Below are 15001 nucleotides of genomic sequence, written 5' to 3'. Positions count from 1 at the left end.
TGTTCAATCTTTGGCTGAACAATGATTTTAAGGTAAGCTTAGCATCCACTGTTCACTCTGAGGCCTTAGTCAGACGGGCGTTTTTTCGGGCGATTTATGCGCTCATCCGATAAATTATACAACAGAAATAGCAGATCGCACCTATCTGCAATCTGCGATTCCTGTTCTCTTCTCTATATGCGCTCAACGGGGCCGGCGGCAGCAGCGCCGACCCCATTGAGAACATATAGAAGACAAATCATTCTTCTCTGCCACAGCTGTAACAGCTGTGACAGAGAAGAACAATATTTGCCCATTGAATTCAATGGAGCCGGCAATACAGCCGACTCCATTGAAAGCAATGGGCTGCCGGCGTGCGCGGGATGAATTGTCAGGAAGGGCTTAAATATATAAGCCCTTCCCTGCAATTCATCCAGAAAAGTGTTAAAATAAAAAATATATATACACTCACCTCCTCCCGGCAGCCGGAGTTCCGCGCGGCCGGCCTGCAGTGGGTGTGAGTCAGACCTGCCCCCTGATTGGCTCAGCGCTGAGCCAATCAGGGGCAGCTTTGAGTCACACCCCCTTCACACCCACTGCAGGCCGGCCGAGGGGAACTCCGGCTGCCGGGAGCAGGTGAGTATGTATATTTTTTTTATTTTAACACTTTTCTGGATGAATTGCAGGGAAGGGCTTATATATTTAAGCCCTTCCCAACAATTCATCCCACACTCGCCCGCAGCGCATTGCTTTCAATGGAGCCGGCTGTATTGCCGACTCCATTGAATGCAATGCGCTGGACAGCTCCGGCCCGTTTCTAATGAAACGCGGCTAGAAGCAGATTTTCGGACACCGTTCACGCGATTTGCGGATGTGCATCCGTCTGACTAAGGCCTCCTTCCCACGAACGGATTTACGCCACGTAATTCGCAGCGAAAATCCGCTGCGTTGCCCTCTGCTATTAGGTTCTATTGAGCCTAATAGCACAATGCTCACGATGCGTAATTCCACCACTTAATTCCGCACCGTGAAATCTCCCGTCCTCACCCGTGGCATGCCGCGGGTGTACGCACTGACGGCTTCCATTGCAGTCAATGGAAGCCGTCCGTTCACGCTATCTCCCGCTGTAACACAGCGGAAGATAGTGTGAAAACGCTTTCCCGCCTACCGCCGGCGTGTCACGTGACACGGCCGGCTGCGTCATGTGACGCGGTGGGCGTGTCACATGACGCGGCGGCGGTGGGCAGGGAAGCGTCTTCACGCTATCTTCCGCTGGTAAGTATGGGGTCTCTGGGGGGCGCCGTGACGGGCTTCGCCGCGGAATATTCCGCGGTGGAGCCCGTCACGCTCGTGTGAAGCCGGCCTAAGGCCTGAGAGAGAGCTGGGACCATACGCTGTGTTCTCCACGGGAGCAGCTGATTACATTGTATTGTGCTGACAGCCCATGCGAGAGCAATGGAGCTGTGTGCAGAGCTCAGGCCACATGCTGGGCTCTGCAAACAGCTCCCAGAGGCCTTTTAACATGCAAATGAAGATGATAAAGTGTCAATCTTTCAATCGTTTGAAAGATTGTCTTTGCATGTAAATGGACCATAAGACAGTCTTAAATTTGCCAGTTCATTACATCAAAGAACTAGTACACTGTCATATTTTCAATAGTAAAAGTGCCCTATTGTGTTCAAAACTGGTCATGTGCTTTAACTTTTAATAATTGGCTGTAAGAAGTTTATGATACTATGGTCATCATGAGGTATCTGACAATAACAGACAATAGGAAGGACTTAAAGGGTTTTCTGGGACTCAGGATAGGACATCAATAGCTGATTGTAGGTGTTCCACCTATAGGAATATGATTATCACTCAAAATTCATGCAAACAATGGCATATGAGCAATTATTGCGTGTAAACGCTGCCATTGTTCACTGTTTGGCTGAACGATGATTATAAGGTAAGCTTAACATCCACTGCTCACTCCGAGAGAGATAGCTGGGCCCACACGCTGTGTTCTCCACGGGAGTGACAGATTAGATTGTATTGTGCTGACAGCCCATGTGAGAACAATGGAGCTGTGTGCAGAGCTCAGGCCACATGCTGGGCTCTGCAAACAGCTCCAGGAGGCCTTTATACATGAAAAATAAGATGATAAAGTGTCAATCTTTCAATTGTTTGAAAGATTGTCTTTGCATGTAAATGGGCCATAAGACAGTCTTAAATTTGCCAGTTCATTACATCAAGGAACTAGAACACTGTCATATTTTCAATTGTAAAAGTGCCCTATTGTGTTCAAAACTGGTCACATGCTTTAACTTTTAATAATTGGCTGTAAGAAGTTTATGATACTATGGTCATCATGAGGTATCTGACAATAACAGACAATAGGAAGGACTTAAAGGGTTTTCTGGGACTGTACTATTGATGACCTATCCTCAGGACAGGACATCAATAGCTGATTGTTGGTGTTCCACCTATAGGAATATTAGGATGACTGCTAGTAGGAACACAACTGGAAAGTGACAAGTGCATTCAGATTGCAGCAGACTAGGTTGGTAATTGCAGGCACAGATCCTATTGAATTCAGTGGAAGATATACCTGCAATGATCAACCTTTGCCTCTGCAATGTGTATGATGCTTCTATCTTCTGGCTCCATACCCATTGACAGCTGGCCCAATAATAGCTCATCATCGAAGGTCCCTAGCAGTTGGCTCCCGCCAATCAACTATTGATGAGCTATTGTATCCTGATGATAGGTTGTCTATAGTACAGTCCCAAAGTAATCTTTTAATAGCAGTCAATCAAGGGTGCAATTCTGGGCTCGCTGTAGAATCAAACCAATATATAGCAAGCAGAAATAAGTCCGCAGCAGCATAAGTAGATGCAGATAAAATCAAAGCTTTTATTCCTCCATTATTAAAATAGCTGCAACGTTTCGATCTGCAGTGAGATCTTTGTCAAGCTTGGGAGCTACGCAAACAGCGCTGAAGCGCTCGGGTGTTTTTGTAGAAATGGCCCGGTAACTATAGCAGCGGATTCCCATCTCAGCTTTGAAAAACCAAGATGAGAATACTCTAATACATATTTTTGTATTATGTCAAAATTACCGGCACTGAGTAAAAATAGGTTGCAGTTTCACTTGACATTTAATTAAAGGATGTATAAGATTTTTGTTTACTTGTCAAGTTCCCACTTGTCATAGTGCTCAACTTAATCAAACAAATTTAATATATTTGTTAGAACGCAAAATGAAAAAGATACATACGTTAATTTCTTTCCAGACCCTGGCCAGACAAGCAAACATAGTGTTCTTCTTGGTGTCACTTTGATTTCTGAATAAAGGCACTGAGGGAAAGCCAGCACAAATGCAAACACCCAAATACTTCCGATGACCACTTTTGTTGAAGTAGCAGATAGACGTGGCTTCAATGGATTAATAATAGCCATATATCTAGAATACAAGCATATTAAACCATAAGGTCAACATCATCATAAATTGATGTAAATAACTGTTATGTTTATTCAAAATGAAGTGCCATTGTTGTTACAATGTAGTTGTAGTTGTCTATCAATATGCAAATAAGAAAGGTGGAACAATACCTCTGCAGCACCACCTATTAGATGGCAGCATTCCTTCAAACCAATGTCAGACCCTTTAAACAAGTCTTTAAAACAATGATGGGGAATTGAAAACCAAGCTAGAAAACCATACACAGACAGCTGTTTTGGGGTTTTTACTCCTCATCAGTGTGCAGTAGGTTTCTGGCTTGCCTAGTGAAAGACCTAGGACATGGGTTGGAAGGTGATTGTCTCTCCTTATGGAGAGCACCTAGAAGGTGTGTGGAGACACCTAGGAGGGGAGCATATTAGTATTGCATTGAAGCATCATTTCCTTGTGTCCAAGTTACCTAATGATAGTCTTTTTTTCTCGCTATATTGCAGTATTCTTCTTTACAACTATTTCACTCTTGTTGTAAAATAAATTCTCTGTCGATGCACTGATTTCACTATATACAGCAGCCAATCAGAAGAGACAAAACTGCAGGTGGAGGTAGAGAGTAGCAGCCTGAACAAATGATAAGACACGGGTGTGTCTCAGACGTCTTGTAGTCACTGAAGATAAACTGTAGTCACAGATCACAGCTCTGCCTTAATACAGCTTAGGTAAGAAGCAGCCAAAGAGCAAGATCTTTATGAAAATTAATAGCAGATGATCATCCCTTGTGGATTCTGACTAAATGTAATTTCTGAGGTAATGACAAATATTTTATTTGCAGAAATATTTAGTATTTTTCTGTTTTTGTCATGGTGGCCAACAAAACTGACAACAGGAAGAGCAGCCATATTAGTTGTCATTGATGAATTAGATTCTAAGCAAATTATAGTAAATGTATCATTCATTGAATATGATTTTAAAAATTATGTATTTTTTGTTTTTGAGATGTTAATTCAAAATGTCAACGAAAAAACTGTAGCCGCACCATCCCATTTGCAAAATAAGGTCATAAAACCCCCCGAAAGATTCCAATCTCTCTTCATGGAAAACAAATAGTTACAAAGCTTTGCTACTGCTTTATCCTCTGATTAATTAACAGATGGGCATATTTCATATTTTGATTAGAAATCTTCTTCAAGATGCCAACCACAGACATTAAATAGCTGCTCAATTGACAATTAACGGCTCTTAGTCCTTCATTAGTGCACAATGCTGGCATGCATGTATTGTCAGGGGAATCATGAACACAGTGAGATACTTACAAGAACATGTCTCTACACATTGCCTGTGTGTAGGTCCACATTATTGACAAGGGCCATGCTAACACAGTTGTCAATTTATTTATAGATTTCCAGAAAGAGTAATAAAGGAAAGGCACAGAGTTGTAAGTAAAGATTATTTCATAGGGAATTCAGTTTATTAAAACAGACATGTCAGGATAGCTGGCAGGTCTTACTTAAATATGATGTTGATTAACACTAGAGATGAGCGAACGTACTCGTCCGAGCTTGATATTCGTGCGAATATTAGGGTGTTCGGGATGCTCGTTACTCGTAACGAGTACCACGCGGTGTTCCGGTTACTTTCAGTTTCCTCTCTGAGACGTTAGCGCGCTTTTCTGGCCAATTGAAAGACAGGGAAGGCATTACAACTTCCCCCTGTGACGTTCAAGCCCTATACCAACCCCCTGCTGTGAGTGGCTGGGGAGATCTGATGTCACCCGAGTATAAAAATCGGCCCCTCCCGCGGCTCGGCTCAGATGCCTTGTGAGTTAGCTGAGGGACAGTGGTATCGTGCTGGAGCTGCTGTAGGGAGAGCGTTAGGAGATAGTGTAGGCTTCAAGAACCCCAACGGTCCTTCTGAGGGCCACATCTAATAGTGTGCAGTACTGTGTTAGCACTGTATTTTTTTTTTTTTTCAAAATTGGATCTGCAGAGCATTGCGCCCTGCAATAGGGACAGAAGTGGTGGTTAGGCAGGGAGAGTGTTAGCAGTGAGTGTAGGCTTCAAGAACCCCAACGGTCCTTTCTAGGGCCACATCTATCCGTGTGCAGTACTGTCCAGGCTGCTGTTAGCAGTGTTGCATTTTTTTTTTTTTTTCTCAAAACCGGCTGTGCAGACCATTGCACCTGGCATTAATACTACAGGGATAGAATTGTGTAGGCAGGGCCAGAAGACATACATTATTCATTGAATACACGCAGTGTGGCTTGTCCTTTGAAAAACAAGGGAAAAAATTCTATTTCGCCTGCCTCTGACAGTCCTCAGGGCTCTGGGTACGTGTGTGCTGCGTGCAGAACGTTGAAAAAAATCAGACGCAGCCAGCTACGTTTTACTGCAGGCTTGCGCCAATTTTTTTTCTGCATGGGAAATCCCTGATCTGCTGTAGCGAATAACTTTGCATCACTGCAGTTCTCTGACACATTTGCAGGGCCACAACACAGTTATTAAACTTAGTAGTATTCATTGAATACACGCAGTGTGGCTTGTCCTTTGAAAAACAAGGAAAAAAATTCTATTTTGGCTGCAGGCTTGCGCCAATTTCTTTCCTGCATGGGAAATCCCTGATCTGCTGTAGCGAATAACTTTGCATCACTGCAGTTCTGTGACACATTTGCAGGGCCACAACACAGTTATTAAACTTAGTAGTATTCATTGAATACACGCAGTGTGGCTTGTCCTTTGAAAAACAAGGGAAAAAATTCTATTTCACCTGCCTCTGACAGTCCTCAGGGCTCTGGGTACGTGTGTGCTGCGTGCAGAACGTTAAAAAAAATCAGACGCAGCCAGCTACGTTTTACTGCAGGCTTGCGCCAATTTTTTTCCTGCATGGGAAATCCCTGATCTGCTGTAGCGAATAACTTTGCATCACTGCAGTTCTCTGACACATTTGCAGGGCCACAACACAGTTATTAAACTTAGTAGTATTCATTGAATACACGCAGTGTGGCTTGTCCTTTGAAAAACAAGGGAAAAAATTCTATTTTGGCTGCAGGCTTGCGCCAATTTCTTTCCTGGCTTGGAAATCACTGGTAATACAGCATGCTGAGGGGTAGGGGTAGGCCTAGAGGACGTGGACGCAGCCGAGAACGCGTAGGCCCAAGTGAGGGTGTGGGCACAGGCCGAGCTCCTGATCCAGGTGTGTCGCAGCTGACTGCTGCGCGATTAGGAGAGAGGCACGTTTCTGGCGTCCCCACATTCATTGCCCAATTAATGGGTCCACGCGGGAGACCTTTATTAGAAAATGAGCAGTGTGAGCAGGTCCTGTCGTGGATGGCAGAAAGTGCTTCGAGCAAGCTATCATCCACCCAGAGTTCTGCGCCGTCCAGTGCTGCAAATCCGAATCCTCTGTCTGCTGCTCCTCCTTCCTCCCAGCCTCCTCACTCCACTACAATGACACATGCTCAGGAGCGGGAAGACTCCCAGGAACTGTTCTCGGGCCCCTGCTCAGATTGGGCAGCAGTGGTTCCTCTCCCACCAGAGGAGTTTATCGTCACTGATGCACAACCATTGGAAAGTTCCCGGGGTCCGGGGGATGAGGCTGGGGACTTCCGGCAACTGTCTCAAGACCTTTCAGTGGGTGAGGAGGACGATGACGATGAGACACAGTTGTCTTGCAGTGAGGTAGTAGTAAAGGCAGTAAGTCCGAGGGAGGAGCGCACAGAGGATTCGGAGGAAGAGCAGCAGGACGATGAGGTGACTGACCCCACCTGGTGTGCAACGCCTACTCAGGACAGGTCTTCAGAGGGGCAGGCAAGGGCAGCAGCAGGGCAGGTTGCAAGAGGCAGTGCGGTGGCCAGGGGTGGAGGCAGGGCCAGACCGAATAATCCACCAACTGTTTCCCAAAGCGCACCCTCGCGCCATGCCACCCTGCAGAGGCCGAGGTGCTCTAAGGTCTGGCAGTTTTTCACAGAGACGCCTGACGACCGACGAACAGTGGTGTGCAACCTTTGTCGCGCCAAGATCAGCCGGGGAGCCACCACCAACAGCCTCACCACCACCAGCATGCGCAGACATATGATGGCCAAGCACCCCACAAGGTGGGACGAAGGCAGTTCACCGCCTCCGGTTTGCACCGCTGCCTCTCCCTCTGTGCCCCAACCTGCCACTGAGATCCAACCTCCCTCTCAGGACACAGGCACTACCGTCTCCTGGCCTGCACCCACACCCTCACCTCCGCTGTCCTCGGCCCCATCCACCAATGTCTCGCACCGCACAGTCCAGCCGTCGCTAGCGCAAGTGTTGGAGCGCAAGCGCAAGTACGCTGCCACGCACCCGCACCCGCACGCGGTGGCCCCGCGCTACTCAGTTCCCAGTCGCCACTACTTTTCCCGATGTGCCGTCCCAGCCCTGCACGACCACGTCTCCCGCAACATTGTACGCGCCCTCACCAATGCGGTTAGTGGCAAGGTCCACTTAACTATGGACACGTGGACAAGCACAGGCGGGCAGGGCCACTACATCTCCCTGACGGCACATTGGGTGAATTTAGTGGAGGCTGGGACAGAGTCAGAGCCTGGGACCGCTCACGTCCTACCCACCCCCAGAATTGCGGGCCCCAGCTCGGTGGTGGTATGTTCGGCGGTGTATGCTTCCTCCACTAAAGCACCCTCCTCCTCCTCCTCCTCCTCAACCTCTGTCTCGCAATCTAGATGTGTCAGCAGCAGCAGGACGTCGCCAGCAGTCGGTGTCGCGCGGCGTGGCAGCACAGCGGTGGGCAAGCATCAGCAGGCCGTGCTGAAACTACTCAGCTTAGGAGATAGGAGGCACACGGCCCACGAACTGCTGCAGGGTCTGACAGAGCAGACCGACCGTTGGCTTGCGCCGCTGAGCCTCCAACCGGGCATGGTCGTGTGTGACAACGGCCGTAACCTGGTGGCGGCTCTGCAGCTCGGCAGCCTCACGCACGTGCCATGCCTGGCCCACGTCTTTAATTTGGTGGTTCAGCGCTTTCTGAAAAGCTACCCACGCTTGTCAGACCTGCTCGTAAAGGTGCGCCGGCTCTGCGCACATTTCCGCAAGTCCCACACGGACGCTGCCACCCTGCGCACCCTGCAACATCGGTTTAATCTGCCAGTGCACCGACTGCTGTGCGACGTGCCCACACGGTGGAACTCTACGCTCCACATGTTGGCTAGGCTCTATGAGCAGCGTAGAGCTATAGTGGAATACCAACTCCAACATGGGCGGCGCAGTGGGAGTCAGCCTCCTCAATTCTTTTCAGAAGAGTGGGCCTGTTTGGCAGACATCTGCCAGGTCCTTCGAAACTTTGAGCAGTCTACCCAGGTGGTGAGCGGCGATGCTACAATCATTAGCGTCACCATTCCTCTGCTATGCATCTTGAAAAGTTCCCTGCAAACCATAAAGGCAGCCGCTTTGCGCTCGGAAACGGAGGCGGGGGAAGACAGTATGTCGCTGGATAGTCAGAGCACCCTCCTGTCTATATCTCAGCGCGTTCAGGAGGAGGAGGAGGAGCATGAGGAGGATGAGGAGGAAAGGGAAGAGACAGCTTGGCCCACTGCTGACGGTACCCATGCTGCTTGCCTGTCATCATTTCAGCGTGTATGGCCTGAGGAGGAGGAGGAGGAGGAGGAGGAGGATCCTGAAAGTGATCTTCCTAGTGCGGACAGCCATGTGTTGCGTACAGGTACCCTGGCACACATGGCTGACTTCATGTTAGGATGCCTTTCTCGTGACCCTCGCGTTACACGCATTCTGGCCACTACGGATTACTGGGTGTACACACTGCTCGACCCACGCTATAAGGAGAACCTTCCCTCTCCCATTCCCGAAGAGGAAAGGGGTTCGAGAGTGTTGCTATACCACAGGACCCTGGCGGACAAGCTGATGGTAAAATACCCATCCGACAGCGCTAGTGGCAGAAGGCGCAGTTCCGAGGGCCAGGTAGCAGGGGAGGTGCGGAGATCGAGCAGCATGTACAGCCCAGGCAGTGCAACAGTCTTTAAGGGCCTGGACAGCTTTATGGCTCCCCAACAAGACTGTGTCACCGCTCCCCAGTCAAGGCTGAGTCGGCGGGAGCACTGTAAAAGGATGGTGAGGGAGTACGTAGCCGATCGCACGACCGTCCTCCGTGACGCCTCTGCCACCTACAACTACTGGGTGTCGAAGCTGGACACGTGGCCTGAACTAGCGCTGTATGCCCTGGAGGTGCTTGCTTGTCCTGCGGCTAGCGTCTTGTCGGAAAGGGTGTTTAGTGCGGCTGGGGGAATCATCACAGATAAGCGTACCCGCCTGTCAACCGACAGTGCCGACAGGCTAACACTCATCAAGATGAACAAAGCCTGGATTTCCCCAGACTTCTCTTCTCCACCAGCGGACAGCAGCGATACGTAAGCAATACGTAGGCTGCACCCGCGGATGGAAGCTACGTTCTCTCTCACCATCCAAAACGGGGACATTTCTGCTTCATCAATCTGTGTCTAATATTCCTCCTCCTCCTCCTGCTCCTCCTCCTGAAACCTCACGTAATCACGCTGAACGGGCAATTTTTCTTAGGCCCACAAGGCTCACTCATCTAATTTTTCTAAACAATTTTTATATGTTTCAATGCTCTTAAAAGCGTTGAAACTTTAACTTGAACCAATTTTTAGTTAAACTGGGCTGCCTCCAGGCCTAGTTACCACTTAAGCCACATTAACCAAAGCGATTAATGGGTTTCACCTGCCATCTTGGTTGGGCATGGCCAATTTTTACTGAGGTACATTAGTACTGTTGGTACACCAATGTTTTGGGGCCCTCACCTACAGTGTAATCATAGCAATTTGTATGTTCTTTGCCTGCACTCATGGTACAGAAGTGTATGTGGGGTTGGCCTACACTTTAGCTACATAAATGTAACTTGGGCCTTGGCTATACTGCAGCTACTGAAATGGAACTAAGACTGCGCTCCCACTATACTGCTGCTTCGGAATTGTTCCTGGGGCCTGTGTAGGCTGCTACAATGACTTAAATGGAACTAAGATTATGCTCCTCCTATACTGCTGCTTCGGAATTGTTCCTGGGGCCTGTGTAGGCTGCTACTATTACTGAAATGGAACTAAGACTGTGCTCCCCCTATAATGCTGCTAGTGATATGTTAGTGGGGCCTGTCGCTAATGCTACGGCTGAAATGTTACTAATTCTGGGCTCTGCCTATACCGCTGCTAATGGTATGTCTCTGGGGTGTGGAAACAGAGGCTTCCCAAAGACATGATGGCGGTGAGGCCATTTCCCACCAACGCTGTTACTGTTAAGGTGCATATAACCACGGACACGTGGAGAGGACACGTAGTGCCTCCAAAACATCCCCCGCCACGGCCCACTTAATCCTGGCCACATTCCGAAAACCAACAAAATAAAACCGCGCTACTAGGTCCGCAGTCACCACCACATTACCACCAACGCGGTTACTGTTAAGGTACATATTACCAGTCTGACTGGGGCATGCAGTGTTGGCCGGAGCCCACCTGCATTAAGCATGACATTACTACCTCAGCTGTGTTGGACAATGCAATGGGATATTTCTATGTACCGCCGGTGGCTTCTCGGCACCCACCCATGCTGTGGGTCCACAGGGAATTATAAATGCATCTGTTTCCACTTGTAAAGAACCCCAGTCTGACTGGGGCATGCAGTGTGGGCCGAAGCCCACCTGCATTAAGCACGACATTACTACCTCAGCTGTGTTGGGCAATGCAATGGGATATTTTTGTGTATCGCCGGTGGGTTCCAGGGAGCCACCCATGCTGTAGGTGCACACGGAGTTTAACCTACATGTGTCCACTTGTAAAGAACCCCAGTCTGACTGGGGCATGCAGTGTGGACCGAAGCCCACCTGCATTAAGCACGACATTACTACCTCAGCTGTGTTGGGCAATGCAATGGGATATTTCTATGTACCGCCGGTGGCTTCCTGGCACCCACCCATGCTGTGGGTCCACAGGGAATTATAAATGCATCTGTTTCCACTTGTAAAGAACCCCAGTCTGACTGGGGCATGCAGTGTGGGCCGAAGCCCACCTGCATTAAGCACGACATTACTACCTCAGCTGTGTTGGGCAATGCAATGGGATATTTTTGTGTATCGCCGGTGGGTTCCAGGGAGCCACCCATGCTGTCGGTCGACAGGGACTTCACAATAGGGAGTTGTACCTGCCTGTGTCTATGAATTTAAAAACCCGGTCTGACTGGGGCATGCAGAGACACCTTGACAGAATGAATAGTGTGTGGCACATAGGTTCCCCATTGCTATGCCCACGTGTGCAGCTCCTGATGGTGGTGGCACAGGATTCTATTTCTCATTGCTTCTGTACAGCATTGTGGGCTATCGCCCCACCCCTTTTAAAGAGGGTCGCTGCCTAGCCGTGCCAACCCTCTGCAGTGTGTGCCTGCGGTTCCTCCTCATGGCAGACGCACTTCTAAATAGACATGAGGGTTGTGTGGCATGAGGGCAGCGGAAGGCTGCGCAGGGACACTTTGGTGTGCGCTGTGGGGGGGAGGGGGGCGGTTGGGCAGCATGTAACCCAGGAGAAGTGGCAGTGGAGTGTCATGCAGGCAGTGATTGTGCTTTGTTGGAGGTAGTGTGGTGCTTAGCAAAGGTATGCCATGCTAATGAGGGCTTTTTAGAAGTAAAAGTTTTTGGGAGGGCGGGGGGCACTCTTGCCGCTATTGTGGCTTAATAGTGGGACCTGGGAACTTGAGATGCAGCCCAACATGTAGCCCCTCGCCTGCCCTATCCGTTGCTGTGTCGTTCCCATCACTTTCTTGAATTGCCCAGATTTTCACACAAGGAAACCTTAGCGAGCATCGGCGAAATACAAAAATGCTCGGGTGGCCCATTGACTTCAAAGGGGTTCGTTACTCGAAACGAACCCTCGAGCATCGCGAAAAGTTCGTCCCGAGTAACGAGCACCCGAGCATTTTGGTGCTCGCTCATCTCTAATTAACACATTTTAGGTCTTCTTTTAGCAAAGAAATACAACAGGAGGTTTAGTCCTGGTATAAACCATATGGTAAATGCTTTAATAAATATGGTTACCATCACCACCGCCATATTTATTAAAGCATTTGGACACACTAAAATAGTAACCATGTCTTACAACAACAAAAGAGAAACAATGATGATTATTTTGGAGGCTTATTTTTATAATGAAATGTGGATTTGTAGGGTTTTTAAAGAAAGTAGAATTTTAAGTTTTATTAAAGTAGGTGAATGAGCCAAACATGCAATTAATTTGTCATTCATTATATGGATTCGATAGCCAGTGAGATAATAAAACTGCTATTAACCCTTTCCAATCCACTGTCTGACGTCTGAAGACATTATGATTTAAGGCTGTACAGTTCCCATATTGGAAGACATCCGTCGGGGTTCTTTTACTGTATATTGCCAGCATATCTGCTGTCGGAACCTATCCAACGTGTCACCTCATGCAGTACTAGCTTTAGCCAGCCTATAGCGCCGTTGTATAACGGCAGAAAAAGAGTAAGCCCCTTAGGAAAACCAGGATACAAATTGGATTGCAAAGGGTTAATTTTATTCACCTAAGATATTCTTGTGCTGAAAAATTACTCCAAAATGCTAGCTACTAGGGGTCTTGCTTTGTAGTAGTTTGCCGTCCACTGCCTGCTGTTAAATGATTGACAGAAGACAGGATTGACAAGTTGTTGGGGATGGGGATGAGTCATCCTGCTCATTGAAATGTATAGAGATTTAAGAGGAGGAAAGAACAAAAGACTCAAACAGATGCTGCCTGCATCTAATAGTAAGTGACGGTTTACTTTATTTTAGCTAAGAAATCTTATCTCCAGAGCTCATTCTTGCTGTACACTGTGCTACCTGATGATTTTATGTGAGTGTTACAGACATCTAGATACAAGTATCTGCAGTTCTCTGTGTACAGTCTATAGAACATAGCATAACAACAGCAGGCTCCTTCCACAAGTCCTGAGAGGACGGAAAATCAGATGAACACCCTGCAGATGGAGAAAATGGGTAAAAGTACTGGATACAAGTCATATAATAGCCAGAAATAGTAGTATTCCTCATGCACACTCACACGGTAGCTTATTCTGAAAAGTAATTCAAAAAGTTAGGTATGCTTTAATGACACCCATATTTTCTAAGAATATTACAAAAAAAACATAATACATTTGGTTAAACTTATGATACAAAAGAGGATTTTATGTACAGTATATCCTATTGAATTTTAACTTCTTTAATATAATTTCTCTGTCTTGCTTAAGATTTGCAATACAATTTCTTGTCACAGAATTCATGCAGTGAAAGGTGGAAGGTGGCAGAAGTGTATAGGATGACTAAGTCCTTTATAATGATCAGGAGAGACTTGATTACGCCAGAGCTGTGACCTCCGTTCATCTGCAAGTGACACTAAAGCTGATGGAACTAAGAATATAACTGTAGACAACAGGTAAACAAGCTTCTTTCCCTAGTGAATAGATCACGCTTTATAGAGTCCTTGATAATCGCAACAGAATACAGATGTATAGTATACAGATATAACCTCTTACGACTATTGCTGGATATAGTGTGTATCCACATAAATTGAACATTTTTTTTAAGTTACATTTTATTATTATACTTTTGAAAATTATACTACACCCTGTGCTAACTCTTATTGTCTATAGTTTTTATATTTAAGTAATGAAAATTGCGATATATATGTGTGTGTGTTTGTGATAAAGCAAGGCTTATGTAAGAACTATTTTTGAAACATTCCATTCAGTATGAAAAAACAGTAACTTAGATATATTGTCCTTCACAATTTGTGTCTTATTATAGTTTTTAGTTAGTGTGAACCATGGTTTTGTGCAAATAACTATTACATGACCTGTGAAGCCATGTTGCAGAGATATGTAAAGCTGAAAAAGGCTACAAAAGCACTGGTAAAAACCTCAATCCATAATTAGACAAAGTAAACGAGGACTGCCACTTCTCTCTATGAACAGGTATCCTATTAAAGTGAAGCCAAAAGTATAACAAGCAACCTTGAAATAATATTCTAACGAATTAAGCTTGTCCAAGGCTACGTGGAGATTTCGCAATGTTTCTTGGAAAATGTTCCATGGACAGATGAGACAAACATGGAACTTTGTAGAATTAATGCACCATGCTATGTTTGGAAGAAAAAAAAACACTGAACACCAACACCAAAGTCTGATCCCCACTGTGAAGTATGGTGGAAGGATCATCATGGTTTTGGGCGGGTCTTCTGCCTCAGGGCCTGGACGCTTTACTATGATGGAAGAGGCAATGAATGCTATGGGATACAAAAATATTTACAGAAAAACATAAGGGCAGCAGTTTGTAACCTATAGTTTAAGATACACTGGACAAAGCAACAAGATAATAACCCAAAGCATACAAGAAAATAAACTGAAGAACAGTGGAAAGAGATTTATGCTTTAGAATGACCAAGTCAGAGTCTTGACCTTAACCATTGCGAAATAGTGTGGCAAGACTGGAACAGAGTTATATACTGAAGGCATCCCAGAAATATTGATAAACTGAAACA

General features: G+C 46.7%; 1 protein-coding gene across 1 annotated transcript in view; it reads right to left on the bottom strand.

Annotated features, from left to right (window-relative positions):
• The window catches only part of TACR3 (tachykinin receptor 3), a 147266-nt gene that overhangs the window by 93007 nt on the left and 39258 nt on the right, over positions 1-15001 (bottom strand). Inside the window, exon 2 of the mRNA XM_066574887.1 lies at positions 3238-3423. Within this exon, the coding sequence (XP_066430984.1) occupies positions 3238-3423 (186 nt within the window). The remainder of the gene's footprint in view (positions 1-3237; positions 3424-15001) is intronic.

The sequence above is a fragment of the Eleutherodactylus coqui genome, chromosome 7 (assembly GCF_035609145.1).
Source record: "Eleutherodactylus coqui strain aEleCoq1 chromosome 7, aEleCoq1.hap1, whole genome shotgun sequence".
In the NCBI taxonomy this organism is placed as follows: domain Eukaryota; kingdom Metazoa; phylum Chordata; class Amphibia; order Anura; family Eleutherodactylidae; genus Eleutherodactylus; species Eleutherodactylus coqui.
This window is presented reverse-complemented; position numbering and strand designations above follow the sequence as displayed.